The sequence below is a fragment of the Tenrec ecaudatus genome, chromosome 3, assembly GCF_050624435.1.
Source record: "Tenrec ecaudatus isolate mTenEca1 chromosome 3, mTenEca1.hap1, whole genome shotgun sequence".
NCBI classification, from domain to species: domain Eukaryota; kingdom Metazoa; phylum Chordata; class Mammalia; order Afrosoricida; family Tenrecidae; genus Tenrec; species Tenrec ecaudatus.
Genome location: NC_134532.1, coordinates 71,899,596 through 71,924,996, shown reverse-complemented (window position 1 = coordinate 71,924,996; position 25,401 = coordinate 71,899,596). Strand labels below are relative to the sequence as shown.

The window sequence follows — 25,401 nt, the reverse complement described above, 5'->3', positions numbered from 1 at the left end:
AATCACAGCACAATTTCACACATACCTTGAGAGGAGTTCCCTAAACCACTTCCAACCTATTCTCTCAAAACGGATTTTTAAGTCTAGCTTTCATTGTCCCTTACCTCTGCCAACAACCCATGCAAAGTTCCTTACTGACAAAGGATGTTTCTGCCAGGTATCCTCTGCGGCTCAGGGTCACTTCCAAGAAGGCGGAGTCTTCATCCACAAGGTAGTACTCTTTCTCCAAAGAAATCAAAGCCCAGTGCAGATGGAATGGCTGGTTTGTTAGCTTATTTCCTCCTGAAATTGATAAAGGAAAAGAAGAAATCTGATGGAATATTTGATGAAAAAATAGCAGTGATCAGGGTTGCTTTATGCTTTGGCAGCCATGTGTTCTAACATGCTCTTTTTCATATATAAAGAGAAAAAATGCCTTGGCTTTTCTAGAGAATTCTAAATCCTCTTTGTTCTGCTTAATGTGAATAGAGGCAGGAACCTCCTTTTCATAAAGGTTTTCTATTCAGCAGAACCTGTGAAAACGGGAACCTGCGTAAGGCAGAAGTCTCAGAGGAGGAAAACAGAAATATCACCCACCAAGCCCAGCAATAGGAAGATGGTGAGACTGCAGCCTTCACATGCAGAAAACCTCTAAGATCTGTCAAAACAAGGCCAGCCCATCAAATGTTGGCTCTGTTTTAGAGTACAAAAGAGATCCCTCTCTCAAATGATTTAAGCTCTCCTTAAATTAAGTCTAAACAGCCACAAAACAACACAAAGACACAGACACATCATCTGGATGAGGGAGGCCCTTCGCATCAGGTCAAAATGCCACCCCAGGGTTTATTGCGATAAACCAAACTCACTGCCATCGAGTCGAGCCTGGCTTATGGTGACCCCATAGGGAAGGGTAGAACTGCCCCTGTGGCTTTCTGAGACGATATCTTGGTTTTGTTTTTTTTACACACTTTTATTAGGGGCTCTTACATCTCTTATCACAATCCATACATTCCTCCAATGTGTCAAGCACATTTACACATATGCCGCCAGCATCATTTTCAAAGCATTCTCTTCCCACTTGAGCCCCTGATATCAACTCTCCATTTCTTCACCCTCCCTCACGAACACTTGATAAGTTATAGATTGTTTTTTCTATATCTTACATTGTCCTCTGTCACCCCTCACTCACTTTTCTATTATTCCCCCTGGGAGGGGGGTAATCTAGATTGATCCTTGTGATCGATTCCCCCTTTCTCTCTCTACCTCCTCTAATCTCCTCCTGGTATCTCTATTCTCCTTGTTGGCCCTGCGGGATTTTGTCTATCCTGGATTCCCTGGGTTGTAGGCTCTTCTCTGTAGCAGTGTGCATACTCTGGTCTAATCTGATTTGTAAGGGAGAATTACGGTGGTTGTGTAACTTTTTAAAAATAATTTTATTGGGGTTTTGTACAACTCTTATCACAATCTATATATACATCAGTTGTGCAAAGCACATTGCCCTCATCAGTCTCAAAACATTTGCTCCCCACTTAAGCCCCTGGCATCAGGTCCTCATTTTTTCCCCTCCCTCCCCGCTCTCTCCTCCCTCATGAACCCTTGATAATTTATAAATTATTATTTTGTCATATCTTGCCCTATCCGACATCTCCCTTCACTCACTTTTCTGTTGTCAGTCCCCCAGGGAGGGGGTTATATGTAGATCCTTGTAATCGGTTCCCCCTTTCCACCTCGCCCTCCTTCCACCCTCCCAGTATCGCCACTCACACCACTGGTCCTGAAAGGATCATGTCATGGATTCTCTGTGTTCCCGGTTCCTATCTGTACCAGTGTACATCCTCTGGTCTAGCCAGATTTGTAAGGTAGAATTGGGATCATGATAGTGAGAGGGGTGGGGAAGCATTTAGGATCTAGAGGAAAGTTGTATTTTTCATCATTGCTGCCTCACATCCTGACTGGCTCGTCTCCTCCCTGAGACCCTTCTGTAAGGGCATGCCCAGTGGCTACAAATGGGCTTTGGGTCTCCACTCTGCACACTCCCCCTCATTCACTATGCTAAGATGGTCATGTAACTCTTTATGGGAGTCGAAAACCTCATCCTTCTCCAGTGGGGCGGCTGATGGTTTTAAACTTCTGATCTTACAGTTAGCAGCTCCACTTGTAACCACTATGCCCCCAGGGCTCCGCTTGGTTCATGATCAGAAGGAGTTCAATGGAGGCTTAATTTGTGTGGGGACTTTGCAAATGAAGTTTGGACTGGCACGGCCCTCCACAGCTTTCTGGAAACCGGTGCTTGGAATTTAAGCTCTCACTGGTTGCACTGCACTGGGTTCCAAAGAGCCAAAGCTCTGTAGTTTTAAGATGAGTTCTTACTCAACACCTCCACTCTTCCCTCTCTGCTTCCTCCTCTCTCTTGTTAGCTTCCTCCCTCCTTTCTTTCTCCCCTGTTTTCTGAGTTACTCCTTTCTATTCTTTGTATTGAGTCCTCGTGTGCTGCTGTTTTTAAGGGGGAAAAAACCCCCAAACCTAAAAATCCTAACTTGCTGCCATTGAGTCTCTTAAAACTCACAATAATTTACAGGACAGAGTAGAACTGCCTTTGTGGGTTTCTTTCTCCCAAGGAGCAGCTGGTAGTTTCAAACTGCTGATGTAACAGTTAGCAGCCCAGCTTGCTAAATGGGCCTTCTCTAGAAGAGGAAGAAGAGACCCCAGATTCAGAGATATTTTATAGAAACATATTTATCAAGCTTTAAACAGGATAGAGATATGGGAAAAGCAAACATGAATCAGTCTGATAGGGATGCCATAAACATGAGGCCGTAATGGTGTTCAAAGGACTCATTGGCGTGTGGCTAAATTATGCAGCATAGAAAACAAAGGAAAAAATCATGGTCACAGATCACAGATGAATTCATCACAGTTGCAGATCACAGATCCATTCATCACAGTTGCAGATCACAGATCCATTCATCACAGTTGCAGATCACAGATCCATTCATCACAGTTGCAGATGGAGAAAGGAGATAGAGAAAGGAGCCATGATCAGGATAGGTATTGTTTCAGGGTACAAAAAAGACCCCAAATCTCACATAATTTAAGAAGAACATTTATTAAGTCTTAAGACAAACACAAAACAAAGAGCAAAGACAGATCATCTGAATGAGGGGGGCCATTAGCATGAGGTCATAATGGTGTCCAAGGATTAATAGAGAATGAATGGTTTAAATAGGTCAAGGGAGACAATGGGAACTATCCTAGAAGCATGATTGGTCAGAGATCCAGACATCCCAGTTGCAGGTGGGACTGTGGAAATGAGAATGGAGCCAAGGTTGGGACCTGCAGGGTGTGCTAGACAGAAGAGCTTACAAGATTCATCCGACGAGGGTAGTTATAGCATGACTCATGGTATACAATCCCAGTACCCAATCCCAGTCAAGGACACACTCTGCAAGTCCCCGAGGGAGGCTGCCCTTCTCTGGGCTGGATAGAGGAGGTGGTAGTAATCCACTTTCTAATGCATTCTTCCTGGGGGCAAGACTGTTCACCTTTCTGGCTCATGGTCATGAGGAATTAATTCATGTGGAGACTCTGAAAATGTATTCTTGGTGTTCACAGTTATACACATTTCTCCAACACTCGTGCTCAGAATTGCAGCTCTAATACAGCATACTATCCATCACGTGTCTGTCAGTCTGTCTTGTGCTGGCTTGTGTGTTGTTGAGATGCTGGAAGCTATGCCACTGGTATTTCAAATCCCAGCAAGGTCGCCCAAAGTGAACGGATTTCAGCAGAAATTCCAGACTAAGAACAGACAGTGGAGAAGGACTCAGCTTTCCACTATGGAGGATGGAACCACTGTAAATCTTTTTTTTTCTTGCATTATTGAAAGATTAAAAAAAATCACTTTATTGGGGGCTCATACAACTCTTATCGTCATCCATCCATCCATCCATCCATCCATCCATCCATCCATCCATCCATCCATCCATCCATCCATTGTGTCAAGTACATTTGTTGCCATCATCATTCTCAAAGCATTTGCTCTCTACTTGAGCCCTTGGTATCAGCTCTTCATTTTCCCCCTTCCTCCCTACACCCCCTCCCTCACAAACCCTTGATAATTTAGAAATTATTACTTTTTCATGTCTTACACTGTCGGATGTCTCCCTTCACTCACTTTTCTGTTGTCCATCCCCCAGGGAGGGGCGTATATGTAGATCTTTGTGATCGGTTCCCCCTTTCTACCCCACCTTCCCTCCACCCCCAGTATCACCACTCTCACCACTGGTCTGAGGGATTCATCTGTCCTGGATTCCCCACGTTTCCAGTTCCTATCTGTACATCCTCTTGTCTAGCCAGATTTGTAAGGTAGAATTGGGATCATGATAGTGTGTGTGTGCAGGGGGTGGGTGGGGGGAAGCATTTAAGAACTAGAGGAAAGTTGGATGTTTCATCATTGCTATACTGCACCCTCACTGGTTTGTCTCCTCCCTGCAACCCTTCTGTAAGGGGGTGTACAGTTGCCTACAGAAGGGCTTTGGTCTCTACTCCGTACTTCCCCACATTCACGATGACATGATCCTTTGTTCTTTGATGTCTGATACCTGATCCCTCAGACACCTGGTGATCACACAGGCTGGTGTGCTTCTTCCATGTGGGCTTTGTTGCTTCTGAGCTAGATGGCTGCTTGTTTACCTTCAAGCCTTTAAGACCCCAGATGCTATATCTTTTGATATCCGGGCACTATCAGCTTTCTTCACCACATTTGCTTATGCACCTACTTTGTCTTCAGCGATCGTGTCAGGAAGGTGAGCATTACAGTGCTCTTACATTGAGGGAGTACTTTAGTAGAGGCCCAATGTCCATCTGCTACCTTAATACTAAACCTATAAATATATGTACATAGATTTATTTCCCCATCCTCATATATAAATACATTTACATATGTACATGCCTGTATCTAGACCCTTATAAATGCCCTTTGCCTCCTAGCTCTTTCCTCTATTTTCTAGGAGCCTATCTATGGGTGATAAATATAATAATATTGCTTTTGTCAGTAGAGTTATGGATTCCTGGAACAGAAAGTAAATTGAGGCAGAAGACCTTGCAAGTTAGGTCAGAGGACAAAGTCAAGGGGCGTGTCCGTGATCGTTTTCTTTCCCTGCTGGCAGCTATTTTGAAATCCTGATGTGCTGGGTGAAATATACCACATCCCCTTCCTGCACAGGGTGGTCACGGCACCCATGGCCATTCCTCTTTCTCAGACTTGTGCTTATTTCACTGCGGGCCAACTAGCCCACGAGCCTGCTTAGTCCGTGCCAGCGCTTCAGGGTGCCACTGCCCAATTCCACGCCCTGGCCTCCAGGTGTCCTCCTCTTAAGTCTCCTGAGCCACCGGCTTAATATCCATTCTCTTCTTCAGGGACAATAGGCTGTTCTGTGCAATTTCAAATTAAGCTTTTTCAGGGACAAGGAAAAGAAGTGGAACACACAGATGCGGTGTCTGCAGTCATGTCTCTGCTTGTCTCCTCATAAGCCCTGCTACCTCCCAGACAGTGATTCACTTCCATCTTTGGACGGGTGGGGCTGGCGGCGGAGTGGGAAATCTGTGTGCTCATGTCATGGGTGGGTGGCAAGTGTCAATATTTCCGCCTCTATTGAGGGCGAGAAAAAAGTGTTCAGTGTATTCTTTTTGGAGCTGTCCCCAAACTGTCTTGATGACATATTTGTTTCTCCATTTTCAAGAATAAAAATGCAACATGCTGCTGCTGCAGAAGACAATGCAGGTTTTCTGTGCCCCCTTTCTCCTTCTTAAAATAGTGTTCTTCAGTGCAAGCGCAGAGGGTGCTGTAGGGAAAAATAGAAAGCACCCCCTTTTCTCAGATTCTGCTCTATGCCTCGATCGGGCCAGCATATGCTTCTCATGACCGAAACAAAACCACCCAGAATTCTCACCATCTAGTAGGGAAGTAGGAGCATATGGGTTGGATAACCCTCTCTGTTTGGGAATAGAATCAACTGGAACGCAGAAAGCATCAAACTCTTCTTCCTTCTCAAGAGCATAATGATGCCAAAACACACTGCTCCTTCCAGAACAGCTAATGAACGATGGCTTCCTATTGGGAGATCAAAATAAACACGCCCATTTTTACATCCCTATTTCTCGCTGGCTCTGTTTCCTTTCCTTTCTCATTGGAGATGGGGATTGAATTTTATTCCTATGCTAAAGGGGCAGGGACACTAAACTTCCCTGGGCCTTAAACAGTCAAGCAATTTAAAGAAATTGCCCACACAGCATCCTGGGTTTTTATTAGCACAAAGACACCATATCTGATAGCAACACCTCCTACACTAATGGGAGAGCCGGGCAGCCTACAGTTGGCATGGCCACGAGTGCCACAAAGGGCCTTTACGTGTGATTGAATCAGTTGGTCTCAAGTAAATAGATTGCCTTTTACAGTGTGGGTGGACTTCAATCAGGTGAAGACTAACTAAAGGATTTCCCTAGGGTGTGTTCAACCGTCAGACATTAAATCAATACTTTGCTGGAGCACCCTTATTTTGTATGCTTCCCATTTAGGATTTGGGGGTGCCAACCTGCAAGAATTCCAGACCTATGGATCTTGGATTTGTCAGCCTTCAACAGCTGCTAAGTAAATTTCTCTCTATGCATACATATGTGCTTATTTCCATATGCATATATGAGGATAAGTCAAAGTATTGCCACTAGGGTTTCAGCTTGTACATGCATGAGTTGATTCAAACAAAACATATTTAAACATGTTACAATCAGTGAATGGCTGCCGACTAGTTATTGCAGCAATACACTTGTATTAGTCTTATTAAGGAGGGCCTCTGATGATGCAGTGGTTACTAGTTAGGCTGGTAACTACAGGTCAGCAGTTCAAAACTACCATTCACTCTGTTGGAGAAAGACGGGCTTTCTACTCCCGTAAATAGTTACAGTCTAACAGGCAGCCATCTAGCTGAGAAACAACAAAGCCCACATGGAAGAAGCGAACCAGCCTACCCTGACAGGATCGCTGAAGACAAAGCCGGAGCAAAAGCAAATGTGGTGAAGAAAGCTGATGGTGCATGGCTATCAAAAGCGATAGCTCCTGGGGTCTTAAAGACTTGAAGATTAACAGGCAGCCATCTAGCTAAAAAACAACAAAGTTCACCTGCATGAAGCACACCAGCGGGAGTGATCATGGGGTATCGAAGGGATCAAGTATAGGCATCAAAGAATATCATTGTGAATGAGGGGGAGTGTGGAGTGGGGACCCAAAGCCCACCTGTAGGCAACTGGACATCCTCTTACAGAGAGGTCGCTGGGAGGAGAAGGGCCAGTTATGGTGCAGTGTAGCAATGATGAAACATACAACTTTCCTCTAGTTCTTAAGTGCTTTCTCTCTCCCCCCACTCCCCCGCCCCAAACACACACTCATGATCCCAATTCTACCTTACAAACCTGGCTGGACCGGAGGATGTACACTGGTACAGATAGGAACTGGGAATACAGGACAGATGAACCCTTCAGGACCAGTGGTGAGAGTGGCAATACCGGAGGGTGGAGAGAAGGTTGGGGAGAAGAGGGGAACAGATGACAAGGATCTACATAATATAACCTCCTTCCTGGAGGACGGACAGCAGAAAAGTGGGTGAAGGGGGATGTCGGATGGTGTAAGATAAGACAAGATAATTTATAAATTATCAAGGGTTCATGAGGGAGAGGGAGCGGGAGCGGGAAGGGAGGGGAAAAATGAGGAGCAGATACCAGGGGCTCAAGCAGAAAGCAAATGTTTTGAGAATGATGATGGCAACAAATGTACAAATGTGCTTGACACAATGGATGTATGTGTGGATTGTGATAAGAGTTGTACGAACCCCAATAAAATAATTTAATATATAAAAATAGTTACAGACTAGGAAGCCCACCGGAGCAGTTCTGCAGGGTCACTAGGAATCGGCATCCACTAGATGGCAGTGAGCTGAGAGTCTTCTTAAGGTGCTTTCAAAACCCTAAGTTCCCACCATCACAATGATGGCTCCTGAGGGGCTCTGCTGGGCCAGCTCACCCCAAGGCTGAGGCGGAGTCAGCTCCGAAGCTACGGCAACTACTTCTAGGGGATTCCCGAGGAGTGATCTTGATGGATTTTCTCAAAGGGCACAAGAAGATCACAGAGGCTTATTATGAAACGCTTTAAGAAAATGGACAGCTGTGTTGGTGAATAAAAGGTCAGGAAAGTTGTGCCAAGGAATTTTTCCCTCTCCCCGTGACACATTACCTCTTTGTTTTTCAAGGGTAGCGATGGCTGTCCTCTGAAAATCCGTGGGAAACCTTACTCGGATTACCCTACAATCCTGATCTTGCCCCCCCCACCCGAAGACTTCTTTCTCTCCTCAAAATGCAAAGAAAGCTGTAAAAGACCACAATTTCAGTTCCTGGAACCTGCCCAAACTGCAGTTTTGATATGATGTAAAACTAAGATTGAGGCTTTTTCAGATAAGGTTTAGAAAGATGAAAAACCACTTTCAGAAGTGCATAGGCCTAGATGGAGGATACGTTAAGAACAAGCAGCTTCACATTTTGACATATTTAAAAAATTATTTTAAAAAATCATTTTATTGGGGGCTCGTACAACTCTTACCACAATTCGTACATCCACCCATTGTGTCAAGCACTTTTGTACATTTGTTTCCCTCATCATTCTCAAAATGTTTGCTTTCTACTTGACCCCTTGGTATCAGCTCCTCATTTTCCCCCTCCCTCTTCACTCTCCCCCTCCTCCATGAGCCCTTGATAATTTATAAATTATTATTTTGTCCTATCTTACACTGCCCGACGTCTCCCTTCACCTACTTTTCTGTTGTCCGTCCCCCAGGGAGGAGGTTATATGTAGAACCTTGTGATCTGTTCCCCCTTTCTCCCTCATTTTGATATTTTTATTAAAAGGTCACTGTGAATGCGAGTCAACTTGATTGGAATCAACTGGGATTGATTCATTTTCAACGAAAAGGATTTTTTTTAAAGAAAATGGTTTTATAGCAATACTTTTTGATTTATCTTTGTGTTTGTGTGCGCATGTATGTGGGAATCCATGCATATCACTCTGCTTCTGCTTCTCAGGAGAACACTGTCGCTCACTCTGTGTGTGGCACTGCCAGCTTGCATAAAAAGTGCTCTGGCTCTGCAGCAGTCTGTAGAACTTGACACCTTAGATGAGCGCTCTCCAGAGGCCCACGTTTCTGCAAGGAGGATGGGTTCTCAAAGCGCTCACAAGCGCCTGTGTTGGGAAGTGAACAGTTACAGCTAGAGGAGCAATCTTCACTCTGACGGCTTTTTATGGCTCAAATAATTTCTGAAGACCAATCTCCTGTGTGACTATCTAGTCTTGCGAACACCCTTGAAGAGTGAGAGCAGGTATAGTTGACATCTGACAAAAGAAGTACCTGAGGTTCAGACTCCGCCTCACTTAAGGCCACATAGTGAAGGCATTCAACAAAGGCAAAGCCCGCCCTCCTGTGGTTCCTTCTCCCCTCTCCATCCACCTCCACCTCCCTAGGGATCCTAGGAGATGTCTGTATCAAATTACCAGCACTGTGTCAAGGTCATGGTGTTGATTTGCAGCTCTGAGGAGTCTTATTCATCTTCCCAGGTCCAATCTGAGTGCTCTTCTTCTTCTTTTCTTTCAAAATTTAATTTAATTTTTAAAAAACATTTTATTAGGGACTCATGCAAATCTTATCACAATACATACTTACATCAATTGTATAAAGCACATCCGTACATTCTTTGCCCTAATCATTTTCAAAGCATTTGCTCTCCACTTAAGCCCTTTGCATCAGGTCCTCTTTTTTTCCCCTCCCTCCCTGCTCCCCCCTTCCTCATGAGCCCTTGATAATTTATAAGTTATTATTTTGTCATATCTTGCCCTGTCCGACATCTCCCTTTCACCCCCTTTTCTGTTGTCCATCCCCCAGGGAGGAGGTCACATGTAGAGCCTTGTAATTGGTTCCCTCTTTCCAACCCACTCTCCCTCTGCCCTCCCAGTATCACTCCTCACACTCCTGGCCCTGAAGGGATCATCCGCCCTGGATTCCCTGTGTTTCCAGTTCCTATCTCTGAGTGCTCGTCTTCAAAACAGCTTCTGTGGGCAATGGCTTCCATCTCAACCACTCAATTCACATGCCTCCTTGGGTAAATGTGCATCCTTTCTAGAATTTTGGTTAGATTTTATGCCATCTTGATGGTACCTGTGTGTGGTAGAGGGGGAGTCCAACCTGTCAATCAGGTGGTAGCCAGGTGATGCCTCCTTTGGGCCTGACTTTATTTCTAAGAGAGACAGTGAAATCCCCTCTCTCTTTCTTGCCTTTCATCCTCCCTGCTTGCTGGGATTGTGTATCTGCCGCCAAGGAGTGGTGCCCCACGGGCTGCTGAAGCTGGGAGCCAATCAGAGAGCTGGGAGAGCCCTGGCATCTTCTCATCAACCATGGATCCACAAGACTGTACAATTGGCTTGTGATCTCCCTGCTTTCTGCTTCAGCTTCACCATTCTGTGTCATTGGCCGGCAGCTACAGGAGTCTGAAGAGGGCTCCGACTAGCATGGGGCCCTTGGACTTGAGTTGGACTGCGCTGGAATCGTCTCGATAGAAATGTCTTTGTTTACACATTTGAGTGCCACTAGTTTTGTTTCTCCAGACAACCAGCCTAATATGAGCGAGTTGCTTGTCTCTTTTAATTTTAAATAGGCCCGATGACTAAAGTCATGTGTGTTTAATCAAAATTGTGTTGCCTTTTTCTCTCATCTTTCACCTTGCCCCTCTTCACACGACTGCCTCTCTTTCTGTATTTTACTTCCTTGTGTATTCATAAGCTATTTCATGTTTCTGGAAGACTAGTCAGTACACAAACACACACACACACAGACACACTGCCCTTTTAAAATTCAACCTACAAAGGATGCTTATTTAATAAGCAGCATCCATGAAGTGAATTCTCAATTTATTCCTTGCCTTTCCCACACCACGGGCTCAGATTCTGAGAGTCCTCTAATAAATCTCAGGATAATGCTTTACTCCCACTTCATTTTCACTGAGCAAAGACATAACAAGGGGCAAGGTCTTAGAGGTCATTGCCTGTCTACAGATCTAGTTCTAAGTGGGCAATAGACTGAATGCCATTGACCTACGAGTAGCAATGAGACAGGTCAGAGCGGAATTGGCCCTGTGGATGTCCTAGGTTGTGTCTCTCCCTCCTTTGAAGCAGCTGGTGCTTTGAAATCGCTGACTTTTCAGTTAACAGCCTGACATATAACTCACTAGGCCACCAGGGCTCTTTAAGTGGGTAGTAGTAATAAGAATTTCTGTAATTTTACTCTTTTAAAAATAACATGAGTCTACAAAGCACATAATATTTCTAAGGAGCGTCTCTTAGAGTTTATATTTATAAGCAAAGAAGCATTTCCCCACTCAGAAAATGTACAGTTTATGATTTGAGCTGTAGGATAAAAATAGGATACCACTTCCCCAATTGAAGCCGAAATCTCTCGCCCAGGGGCTGAGTTTCAAGAGTAGGTGACCTTTTGGTTTCTTAAAACAGATCCAGGTATATGCCACAAATCAAGAACTAAATAAGAGTGCTATTTGCTCTCAAGACTGCCCTTTCAAAAATGATTATTTTTATGAATTTCCAGATTCTGACCTCCTATCTACATAGCATAATGAGCAATTCAACACACTGCAGATAGTATCACTGTGGAAAAGAGGAGTAACATTTATGGTAAGACATAGCTGCTATATCCCCCATGCAGTCCATATTCGGAGAGCCCCGCAGGTCCACCCGTGGTGGACCTGTAGCCAGGCCCAAGAGGAGACGGTCAGAAGACAGAGACTCCACTGTGGGGAGCCACGGGGTTTGCTACGTATGGACCGAAAGACTAGTGGATGCTGTGATTGCTTCTCCACTTTTCTTCATTCCTGTTCAATTACTGCATTAATTAAATCTGATTATTCTTCCACCAAAAAAAGAATACACCGCCATCAAGTCAATTCTGACATATAGCAACCCTGCAAGACAGGGGACAACTGTCCCTGTGGGCTTCTGAGATGGTAAACCTTTACAGGAGTAACTAAAGTAAAACCGAACAAAAGACCAGACTCACCACTATCATTTGATTCTTGAGCCCTGGTGGCGCAGTGCTTTTGTGCTGAGCTGCTAAATGCAAAGTTCAAAACCACCAGCTGCTCTGCAGGAGAAAGACGTATCTTTCTACCCCTGTAAAGAGTTAGGCCCACCTTTACTTTACAGGAGTAGAAAGCCTCATCTTGCACCTGAAGTGGCTTTGAACTGCTGACCTTGGGTTCACAGTCAAACGGCTAATCCATTTGCCATCAATGCTCCTGGAGGGTAATTCTACTTGCTTCAAGGATGATTAAAAAAAAACTTTTTGACTTATCCCCCTTTCCCCTTCAATACATTAAAATTTTCTGAAACCTTTGTACATTGTACACATCTAAAATATCCTGCCTTCATTACTTAAAAAATATTATAACATATACTTTGTCATTCTTTTTTTAATCATTTTATTAGGGGCTCCTACAACTCTTATCAAAATCCATACATACATCAATTGTGTAAAGCACATTTGCACATTCATTGCCCTCATCATTCTCAAAGCATTCGATCTCCACTTAAGCTCCAGGCATCAGCTCCTCATTTTTCCCCTCCTTCCCTGCTCCAACCTTCCCTCATGAACCCTTGATAATTTATAAATGATTATTTTGCCATATTTTGCACTGTCTGACGTCTTCCATTTTTCTGTTGTCATTCTAATTAACCATTTATGTGTATAATGTGTGCATAATTCAGTGGCATTCATTACATTCACCAAGGTGTTCCATAGTCTCTCATGATCCCAAGCAGAAAATCTATACTTTCTAAACAAATACCCCTACATCTTCTCTCTGCTAATCCTTAGTAATTTCTAATCTACTTCCTTGTTCTATGACTATGCCTATTCTAGACGTCTTATTGCTTTTGACTCAAGTTTAATTATGCAATATTGATACTTATTGCTTCTTTTGCTCCACCTAGTGATGTTAAGGTCCGTCCACAATGTGGCATGCATTGGAGCTACTATTTTTCATGACTGCATATGGTCCATTGTGTAGATGTACCACAGGTGGTGTGTTTATCTGTCTGTTCATGGACATCATGCTGCCTTCACCTTCTGGCTGTGGTGAATGAACTACAAGGAACGTTGGTGTACAAGTGCCTGGTTGCGTGACTGCATTCAGCCTTTTGCTATAGACCTAGGAATGGGACTGTGGAGCCCTATGATAATTCTATATTTAACCTTAAAACAAACCAGCAAGTGATTAAAAAACAGCCAGTTGCCATAGACTTGATTCCAGCTCATGACTGGTTCTGGACTGTCTTTATCAGGGTGGGCATGTCTGCGTCCATTGTTATGGCCACAGTGTATTTTAATTGGCTTCTAACCCAGGAAACTCATCTTGTTTTTTTTAAATGTCATTTTATTGGGGGCTCATATTGCTCTTATCACAATCCATACATACATCCATCGTGTCAAGCACATTTGTACATTTTTTGCCAACATCATTTTCAAAACAGTTTCTTTCTACTTGAGTCCTTGATTTCAGCTCCTTATTTTCCCCTTCCTGTAGGAACCCTTGATAATTTATAAATTATTATAATTTTGTCATGTCTTGCACTGACTGATGTCTCCCTGAACCCACTTTTCTGTTGTCTGTCTTCCTGGGAGGAGGTTATATGTAGATCATTGTGATCAGTTCCCCCTTTCTACCCCACCTTCCCCTTCCCCTCCTGGTATCGCTACTCTCATTATTGGTCCCGAGGGGTTATTTATTTGTCCTGGATTCCCTGTGCTTCCAGCTTTTATCTGTACCCGGGTGCATGCTCTGGTCTAGCCAGATTTGTAAGGTAGAATTGGGGTCATGAGAGTGGGGGGTGGGGAGGAAGCATTAAAGTTGTGTGTTTCATAGGTGCTAGACTGGCTCGTCTCTTCCTCGTGACCCTTCTGTCAGTGCATGTCCAATTGCAGGAGAATACTCTCACAGCACAATATTGAACAGCATTCTACTGTGATTTGTTGGCTAATTTTCTGACAGTAGTAGTTCATCAGGCCCTTTTTCATATTATGTTTTAGCCAAAAAGCCCCAATGAAACTTTTCTGCCACGGGTGACTCTGTATTTGCAGTTCTAGAGGCAGAACTCCTAGCATCCTAGCCACACACTAGCACCATAACGGGACAAACTGACATATGGAGATTGGTTTTTTAGTGGAAAAGGAGGTTAATCCACCACAAAGGTCAGGATATCTAAAAAGAGACCTAGATACCAAATGATCCAGGACCTAGCTATCAGACGATCCTGAGACAGCCGCCAAAGCGCATAACGTGAAGTGGCGGAGGGCTACAGAAATGTTGGCGGGTGATTGTCCTCAGATTTCTTACATTGCTCCATGTCTCATGAGCACAGCATTGTCAGATAAAATACACAGCATACAGTAGTATAGAAATTCAGTTAAACAATGAATTATGCTTTATTATATATATGCCTCATGTAATAATTGAGCCATATAGATGTACCCCCCAAAAGTATTCATTTATCTAAAATTCCAGTTATATCGGGACATCTGCATTTTGATGTCATAAATCATGAAACACTGTGAGCAGAGGCTAACAGCATCTGTTCTTATAAATCTTTTCAAGGCAGTGTGCATAGCAAGCAGCCTGAAAAGACAGGGATACAAATGTCTCCTTCTGGGCACAGGGTAGAATTGTGCACTGCCCAATATAATAAAGACTATCTTACTCTCTCTCTGGGGTAAAGTTTGGGCAGGTTTGCTCACAACCCCTTTAAAAGACTGGGATTTCCAAAATTCCTAAATTTCAGCCTCCGTGGTCATGAAATCCCAGTGCATACAGAGCATTCACCTGAATCATTCTGTGGGACTGAGGGGACACGGGCGACTGAGACGAAAATGAAGCCCACGTTGCCTGTTGTGCCATAAGTTAAACAAAACAACATTGCTTCTGGCCCAGCAGCAGCTTGTCTTCTGCTCGCATCCTTTAAATCCACAGCAGGTTTAGTTGTTGTAAGGTTGTTTCCTTGCAAGTGAACATTTCAGACTCTTCACGATTTTTTACATAAAGCAAAAGAAACAGATCTTTTATTGGTAACTGGTATTTTATTGGTTGTTTTGGGGATTTGCACATCATTCTGTTTTGTTGCTGTGCGGTGTCACACTGGCTCTTGCTGCCATCAACTGAGGATGTCCTCGGAAACTGACTTAGCTCAGTATCACAGCCAAGGGGAGACAAGAGCACTGGTTGGCAGGATAATGGTGTTGAGGGTAACAGCACAGCTGCAGGTAATAATTCAAGGTCTTTTAAGATAGTGTACATTTCTTGTTAATTGGGCTGGCAGAGTTTGGAGACGTCTCGGAAGAGTCAAGGTCTTATTTGGAGAGCCCCACAGAAATTGATCTTGACCTTTCCTCTCTAGATTCTGTTTGATAGTAGTGATCATCAGAATGGAGAAACACGCATGATCTCTTATATAGATCATCTAAATTAATCCTTATTATGCTGTGTATAAGATGAAGACCTGTCGCTGAGTACTGTAATTCCCAAGATCTCACAGCCTGTTTGGGGCCGGGTGGGAATTCAAGTCCAGGTGTCTTGACCACCTTGTGACAGTTCCAAAGACAGACCTTAGGAATCAGTCGGTGTATGCGCTGGGGCAGCGACCTTGCAGTCTCAAAGTTGAGTTCCCTAGTACGTGGCTTTGGAATCACCTGGCTGTCTGTGCGCTTTGCACAGTGACTAGCCCAGGTTCTTTCACAGGCATAACATACTCTATGAGCCAGACTGTCTTTAACAAATTTATTCCATACATATCAATAGCAAGTCAAGAAAAGCAGGCAAGACTCACCAGCAAAATCAAGGGAGGGAGTAAGAGTTTCTTTCCATTGCAGGGGTCAGAAGTTCTATCCCTCTGGGCTCTTGGATGGATTCGTATATAATTTTTTTTTAGCCATACGTGTGGTCATAGGTGCTCAGTCCAATAAGGGGTGCAATCTCAAGTGTTTAGTATGAGAAGGGGTGTGTGGTAGCTGCATAATCTGTTGTCAATTTGAGACTTAAGAGTGAAGGGTTGGAGTTTAGGCTCCAGCAAGTCAATCAGGTCACAGCTTGATGACCTCATTTGGATATACTAAGGAGATAAATAGCTCTCTGGAGGCAGGACACGCCAACTCCCTGTGAGACATTCCTGCAGAGATAACACATGGAGCTGCGCTAGTGCCCTGAGCTGCAGGAGCCACATGGAGACCCCTGCCAGCACTGAAATGCTTCCACTGCTACTGGATCTACAAGATTTTCCACCCACTGGCCTGTGATCTTCCTGCATTCGGCATCTTTGTATGTGTTGTGTGAGTCTGAAGAGGAAATTATAGATTGGTGTCGGACATATGGGCTAATATCAGACTTAGGAACTTGATCTGGACTGGGCTGGGATGCCTTTTCAATTTTCAATTGCTCTTGTATCTAAAGCTCTTTCTTATACACATGTGAATGTCTATGAATTTGTTTCTGCAGTCTACCCAGACTAACACAGGGAGCAACCTCAAGTGTTTCATCTGATAGTCTCGGATTCTGTCCAGTTCCTATTCTGCTGTTTACGTCTTTATTCTTGGTGGCCTCTTGTCAGCTTTTTTATTGCTCATGGTTACTCCATTTTGTATGCTCTATGCATCAGGTCTGTGTCTTGACTTATGTCTGAATGAAGGAGATAATTATTTTACTTCTCAGAAGCTTCATTTATTTGCAGTAAATTGGCTTTTGTTGAAAAAAAAAGGTACACTCAAGAGGAAAACCTCCACATGAGTAAAACCTGCAAAGCTCAGTAAGTAAATATTGATGGTGCTAGGTTAAACTCATATGTGCCTATAAGTATTTCTAGAAACATTTAAAAAATAATTTTATTGGGCACTCTTAAATCTCTTATCACAATCCATACATTCCTCTGATGTATCAAGCTCATTTGCACCCATGCCGCCATCATCATTTTCAAAGCATTCTCTTTCCACTTAAGCCCCTAATATCAGCTCCCAATTTCTTCCTTCTCCATGCCTTGCCTGCCCTCCCTCACGGACCCTTGAGAAGTTATAGATTATGTTTTCCATATCTTACATCGTCCTCTGCTGCCCCTCACCCACTTTTCCATTATTCAAACTCCTGGGGGGGGGGCGTTCAAATTGATCCTTATGATCGATTCCCCCCTTCTCCCCACACCTCCTCTAATCCTCCTGGTATCTCTACTCTCCTCGTTGGCCCTGAGGGGTTTATCTATCCTGGATTCCCTGTGTTGTGGACTATTATCTGTAGCAGTGTGCATGCTCTGGTCTAATACAATTTGTAAGGTAGAATTGAGGTCATGATAGTGGGAGGGGGAGGAAGCATTTTGGAACTAGAGGATAGTTGTGTGTTTCATCATTGCTACATTGCACCCTGACTGGCTCTTCTCCTCCCCGTGACTCTTCTGTAAGGGGATGTCCAGTTACCTACAGATGGGTTTTGGGTCTATACTCTGCATTCCACCCTCATTCACAATGATATGATTTATTTGGTCTTTGATACCTGACATCTCGTGATCACACAGGCTGGTGCGTTTCTTCCATGTGCACCCCTAGATTTTTAATCCTCAAATTGACACCAGATTGTGTAACTACCACAGGATGGTTCAGAGTGGGTCTGCATTCCAGTCGTTTCGGTGACAAAGCACCAGGCATACGAGAGGAACCATTTTGCCTCTTGAAACTAGCTCATCTAATCATTAAATGCAACAGATCTCTTTCAATGCAAGCTGGGGTGAATTTCTGACACACAGCATCTTAAGATATACTAAAATGGTTGTTGTTTTGTGTACTAGGTTTCATTTTACGTTTGAAATGAACTTGTGTGTCATGAAGGGCTCCAAGTCTACTTCAGTTTTACTTTCCTTTCATGTTTAGCCACTCACAATATTTAGATCTGAGGGCAAGGAATCTACAGGGGATTTTTTTTAATGAAGCAAGTTTTATTTATTTAATTAATTATTATTGATTATTTATTTCATGGTAAATCCTCCTTTCTTGGGGGATCACCAAGTTTTAAAGTTTCTTCTGCAGTAATAAGTAACTGGAACACTGCGGGCCACTCCTGACTATGTGCTTTAGACTCACACAGCCACAAGCCACAATGATGCAGAATGCAGAAGATCACAGGGCGGTGGGTGCAAAGTTGTGTGGATCCAGTAGCGGAGGCCACATCACAGGGCTCGCAGCAACCTCGGTCAGACAGCAGGAGGTGAAGGCAGGAGAGAAAAGGAGGTTCCCAGGGCCCTCCATGTGCTCTGTGTTGTTTTCTAGACCTTACTTTGACTCGACTTGGTTCTAAGGGTTCTATAGAAAGCTTGTGGTTGGGCCATGTTTCCCTTCATGCCTTACTTAAAGGGATCAGTAACACAGGCTGGTCTTAATCACTCATTAATGGAACTATGTATTCAGTATTTAGATATTGATGATGAGACAGAACTTCTAAAGAGTTTACAAGAATGAATTTACAAGCATCTACATTTACAAGAATGAATTTCTAAATGAAGCTAAAGACATTAGATTGCTTGAGAAACAGCAAAGTTAGGAAAGCTATAGAACATAGCAGATCATTTTCAAAGGACTTAAGAGATGCACAAGAAAACAAATGAGTCATTCTCGATCTTAGAAAGCTCATACAAAACCTTAGTTCAATACTAACAACATTTGTAAAATTTCAATTTCAGTTTACCCAGATATGGTAGTTACACAATTTCATGTCAACTTGAAGATAGTTAAAAGGGTAGGGATAGAGTTTAGCCTTTCTATCAGGTCACATCATGATGGTCCCTCCTTGTGGGTGTGACCTTCTCATAGGAGGGCCCTGGGAACCTCCCTCTCTCTCTGCCTTCACCTTCCTGCCGGCTGACCCAGGTTGCTGCAAGTTCTGTGATGTGGCCTCCGCCAGTGGATCCACATTACTTTGCACCCACCTCCCTGTGATCTGCCTGCATTCTGCATCATTGCTTGTGGCTGCGTGAGTCTAAAGAGTGACTTATGACCAGTATCGGATTGAGGGAGTAGTAATAGGCTTATGGACTTGATCTGGACTGGGCTGGGATATTTTCTCGATATATAATTAGTTCTTGATATAAAACTCTTTCTTACACATATATAGGTGTCACTGGATTTGTGTCTCTAGTCAACCTGGCCTGCCACACAAGATAAATATATGAAATGACTAAAAGAATAGATTCAGAAATTGCAATTATCTAGGCATTAAAATATAATTCCCTACTCTTAGCTTTAAACAAAATTTGCCTGTAGATGAACGAACTCTCAATGATATTGCCTCAAGGGTCAGAAGAGTAACTGTACCCTTTGCTACTGATACCAACATAAAGGGATTATTTTTCTGTAACAGGAGTAGAATAAAAGCATACTTATAGTTGATATACAAGGGGATACATTTATTCCTCCCACACCCACCCCGTCGCCACTCAGAATTTCACTGGGCAGAGCAGAGCTTTCGTAGTACACATTTTCCCTACTAGGGGAACATAGACCTAATCGCTCTGAGTTAGTGCACCCAGTGGTATCTCCTAGGAAAGTTTTTCTGGTCACAGTGAATTTTTTTCATAAAAGCAGTTTCACTTGAACCTTGTTTTCTGTGATGACTGATTTAAGAGAACAGCATGCAGCTGTGAAATTTTCTTTTCTGCTCAGGAAAAATGCGGCGGTTACTTGTGATGTTAAACACAGCTTACAAGGACAGCGTTATGGGAAAAAACTCAAGTGTATGAGTGATTTTCTCATTCAAATATGGTAAAATGTTGATTGATGACAAATCCTGGACATCCATCAACTTCCTGATCGGACGAAAATGTTGACACACAGTGCATTTGGAGTTCATTCCACCAGGTCAGACAGCTAATCAAGCTTTCTATTTAGAGGTTCTGAAAAGATTGCATAACAGTGTGCGACAAAATAGGCCTGATTTGTGGCAGACCGGGGACTGGTTTTTCCACCATGACAACGCACCTGCTCACACAACCATCTCATTGCACCAGTTGTTGACAAAAACAGCATGCCTCTCTTGCCCATGCACCTTACTCATCTGACCTTGCTCTGTGCGACTTCTTTTTGATTGCACAAATGAAAAGGGACATGAAAGACCAGTGTTGTGATGACATAGAAGAGGTGAAGAAAAAAATGAGGGAGGTGCTGTCAGCCATCCAAACAGATGAGTTTGGAAAAAAAAAAAAAAAGAGTTTCCAAGAATGGAATGGCAGATTTGACAAATGTATTAGGGTAATGGAGAGTACTTTGAAGGTGATAAGGTTGTTTTATAAAAAATCTAAATACATAGCTTCAAAAAAAATTCCACTTTGCGGGGGAGGTAATCCCTCGTACATACCAAAGAAAGTGTCCCAGTAGAATGTGGAAGTTATCAAACAATATCACTAATACCACATGCACGGAAAATTTTGCGGAAGATCATTTAAAATGGCTGTAGGAGTGCATTTACAGAGAGCTACCGGCAAGTCGAGCTGATTTCAGATGATACACCCTTGCCCGCTGAGTGAAGAGAACTTAGAGATTAGACACTCCAGCCTCGAATACAAATTACAAATCAACATAAGGGAAACACAGAGTCCTCACAATCAGACCAATAGATAACACCATGGTAAACCAAGAAAAGATTGACCGGTTTAATTTTGCTTGGATCCACAGTCAATGCTTATTGAAGTAGTGGTCATGAAATCTAAAGACATTGTGCACTGGGCCCATTTGCTGCACCAGACCTCTTAAAAGTGTTGAAGATCAAGTTTGTCTCATTTTGAGGACTAAATTGCACCTGACCCAACCTATGACATTTTCAACCCTTTCTTAGCCATGTGAAAGCTGGATAACGAAGAAGGAAGATTGCCGAAAAATTGATACATTTGAATTACGGTGTTGAAGAATATTGAAACTACCGTGCACTCCCAGCAGAACAAATAAATCTGTCTTTGAGCAAATAAGACCAAGATGCTCCTTATTATTGAGGATGGTTGTGGGAAACAGAAAGATTTCTCCCAAGTGCCTCCCCCCAAATATGTTAGACTTAGGACACTGCTTGCAGCTAATGGTAAACGATTGTCAAGTTGTCTCCCTGAAGACTCCAGCCATCCAGACCGAGCAGACACCATTGCTTCTCCCACAACAGGCAGGGCTCACTCCCTGCTGCCAGGGTCAGTGGATTGCTTCCCCTGAAAGCTTAGGCTCAATAGTGTCTCTAGCTCTAAGGCAATCAAGGTTAGGCCGCCATCATGAATCTAGGGTCCGCCCATCTTGTCACATGTGTACCCTTAATCCCTCTTCTTCCTATCGTGTATGTATTCCTAGGTTGTCCCCCTCCCAATACTGTATTACCTATAGTGAAACTCCTTCCTGTGACATATATCTTGACCTGTAAGTAGGGGGATTGCACACTCCCCAAAGATATATAAGCCTTGGTTAGCAATAAAGAGCTATCTCGCTTGCCTCTCCCTGGCTCCTTGCTCCCCTTTCCTCTCCCCCATCCTCGCTCCCCTGTTCCCTCTCCCCTTGTCCTCCTTCCCCTCCCACTCTCTCCTGCTCTCTCTTTTTCTCTCCATGAGGTGAGTATGCTACTATGAAATGTGTCTGACTCCTTTATTTCAATCTCTCTGTTATCTCTCATGCTCTCTATGACTTCACTATAATCTATCTCTCGATATATATTAACAGTACAATTGCGCCTATCAAACCCACGATTAGTTGTGGGTGGGGCTGGCCTTTTCCCCACAGATGGTGAGACTTTGTTTCATGTACAGTGGGAATGTTTGGTAAAGTCGAGGGTTGGTGAAAAAGAGGAAGACCCTTGATGGGATGGATTGACACAATGGCTGCAACAATGGGCTCAAACATCACAACGGTGTTTGATTATGTTGTTTGTTGGGAGCTGTGACTCTCAACCATCTTGACTGCCCTTTAACAGCAGCAACAATAAAATTGTGCCTCTATGGATGCTACCTGGAATCTCACTGAATAAAACACTATGTGCAATTATTGTACTAAAAGTATTCATTTGGACCAATCTATTCACTATAATATTATGAGCTTTAGAAAAACAAACTCTCTTTTGTCCTACGCCACCTGCACACTTACTTGACATAGATAAGTTATGGTACGGGAGCAGTAGATGGAGGACACACATGAAGTGCTGCTCCATATAATGATTCTTGAAATTTTATATCCTTTTTTCCCCAGTTAGTACTCGAGCACTTGTAAACTTACCGTCATTATCTCTATTGACACGGGGAAAGCAGATTCTCATAACACAGATATTTTTGTCATTGTCTAATTTACCGTAAGGCCATCTGAAACCAGTAGCAGTTCCAGGAATAAGACATAGATTATCTACTGGGACAAGCTGACAACTCTTTGCATTTTATCCATGCGTCCATATTGCCTGCCACTGGGATAGTACAGAAGGATATTAATTTCCACAAGATTTTAGAGCTGATCAAAAGAATTGTTTCCTAGACTTCCTGTAGTATCTAAGTCTCAGTCTAAGTAACTGTAAAGTTTATTTTTCTAGTTTGGCAGGTATGTTATTCCAGATAGACTATAGAAACAAATTCATAGACACTTATGTGTGTATAAGAAAGAGCTTTATATTAAAGAGTAAGTGTATATTAAGAAACCATCCCAGCCCAGTCCATAAGTCCAGTGTTAGCCCACATGTCCAATTCTAGTCAATAAATTTATCTTTATTCTCACACAGCCATGTAATAATGCAAAATGCAGGAAGATCACAGGCCAGTGTGTGGAAAGTCCTGTGGATCCAATGGAAGTGGAAGCATTTCAGCACTGGTGTGGGTCTCCATGTGGCCCCTCCATCTGCAGGGTTCTGGCTCCATCAGTGTGCCACCATGTGGCTTGTCAACAGGAATATCTCGCATGAAGGCGAAGCAGAAAGTCTGTCCTCCATTCAGCTATTTATCCCCATTGCACCTCCAAATGAGTCAGTTGATTCTACTCATAGCAACTTTCTTAGGACAGATTAGAGCTCTCCCTATGGGTTTCTGAAACTGTAACTCTTGCAGAAAGTAGAAAGCCTCATCTTTCTCCAGCAGAGTTGCTAGTGGTTTTGAACTTCTGATCTTGCAGTTAGTAGCCCAATGCAACCTACTAGCTACTTGAGAACTGTGTTGGATGGGTTCTCTAGAAATGTAGAACCTGAAATGTTTGTATGTATATGTGCATAGAAATTTATATCAAGAAATGGTTCACACAGTTGTAGAAGCAGGTAATCTGGATCCAAAATGGTAAGCTAGAGGCTTCTCCTGACTCATATGGGCACAGGGCTGATGAGCTAGGAAGCAGGAAGACAAAGCAGAAAGACCAGAGTTTGTGGGTGAAAAGTTGAATTAATCCAAGGTCGGCAGTCCATTGATGGCTCCAGGGATTGGCACACAACATGGCAGAAGGGATGAACCAGATGCAGGTTCCAGATCCATCAGAAATGACAACCTTTCCCACTAAGACTGCTTAAAAACAGCAGACAATAATGCCAAAGAGTCTTTCTTCCAATTGTATCAAAGGCTTTACCTGCACTCTATCAAAACTGTTGTCTGCTCACAGAATTGATTAGATTATGTTAGATCCTGTCACGTAGTGGATTACATTGTGTTAGATCACATGGGGGATTACTACCAAACCACTGAAAATCCTGGCCCAACCACATTGACACAAAATGTAGCTATCGCATGTACTATGATGAGGGATAGGACTTAAAGTATTTGCTGATGAAAATCAAGGATTTCAGCCTTCAGTAGAGATTATGACTCAATATAAAGAAGACTAAAATCCTCACAACAAAACCAATAGGTAACATCATGATAAACAAAGAAAAGATTGAAATTGTCAAGGATTTTGCTTTGCTTGGATACACAATCAATGCCCATGGAAACAGAAGTAAGTATACCAAAAGAGCCACTGTATTAGGTAAATTTGCTGCGTAAGATCTCTGCAGATTGTTTCAAAACAAAGATTTTACTTTGAGGACTAAGTTGCACCTGACCCAAGCCATGGTATTTTCAATCACCCATACACATGTGATAGTTGGACATCGAATAAGGAAGATTGAAGAAGAATTGATGCATTTGAATTATGGTGTTAGCAACAGATGTTGAAAGTACCATAGACTGCCAAAGGAACCAATAATACTCTCTTGAAAGAAGTAAAACCAGAATGCTCTTTAGAGGTAAGGATGGCAAGGCTTCATCTCATGCACTTTGGGCATGTTGTCAGCAGAGGTCAGTCTCTGGAGAAGGACATACTATTTGGTAAAGTAGAGGGACAGTGAAAAAGAGTAAAGCCCTTGACAAGATGGATTGATCCAAGGCCTACAACAATGGGCTCAAATGTAACAATTGTGAGGATGGCACAAGACTAGTCATGTTTTTTCTATTGTACACAGGGGCCTTATGAGGTGGAACTGACTTGATGAAACTTAACAATAACAACATTTACTAACCCAAATCTGACATAGACAATACATTTAAAGCAACCCAGCAGCCAAAGATGATCGATAATCTAGGGCTGCTAACCCCTCACGGGGGGAAGTGTCTGAGGTATGAACAACATACTTATGGACTCATTTTACCATATTCTGTATGCAAGTACCTGTGTTAGTCTGGGTAGTCTAGAGAAACAAATTTATAGACACTCTGATGTGTATAAGAAAGAGCTTTAAATGAAGAGTGATTGTGTATTAAGAAAACATCTCAGCCCAGTCCAGATCAAGTTCATATGTCCGATATTAGTCCTTAATGTCCAATACCAATCTATAAAGTCCTCTTCAGGTCTACATAACACATGCAATGATGATGCTGAATGCAGGAAGATCACATGCCAGTGGGTGGAGAGTCCTGTGGATCCAGTGGTTGTGAAAGTATTTCAGCACTGGGGTGGCTCCCAGGGCTCTGGCTGCAACAGTGGCTGTATCAGCGTAGCTTCCTCAGGCTTGTCTTCTGGAACTTCTTGCCAGGGAGAGTGTACGTGTGTCCTGCCTCCCGTGGGCTATTTATCTTCTTGGCGCCTCCAAATGAGGTCATTGAGCTGCGACCTGATTGACAGGCTAAATTCACTCCTTCACTCTTAATAGTCTCAAGTTGACAACAGATTATGTAACTACCACAGCACCCATATAGAGAGTCACTGAGTTTTAATGGTGACTCTCTGGTGTAACCTGGAATGCTGGTCATATGTCTTTCCACATTCCGAGATGCCCTGT

General features: G+C 43.1%; 1 protein-coding gene across 1 annotated transcript in view; it reads right to left on the bottom strand.

Annotated features, from left to right (window-relative positions):
• Window positions 1–25,401, bottom strand: part of FREM3 (FRAS1 related extracellular matrix 3) — a 95,218-nt gene that overhangs the window by 32,480 nt on the left and 37,337 nt on the right. The window contains exon 3 of the mRNA XM_075544808.1: window positions 136–282. Coding sequence (XP_075400923.1) covers window positions 136–282 — 147 coding nt within the window. The remainder of the gene's footprint in view (window positions 1–135; window positions 283–25,401) is intronic.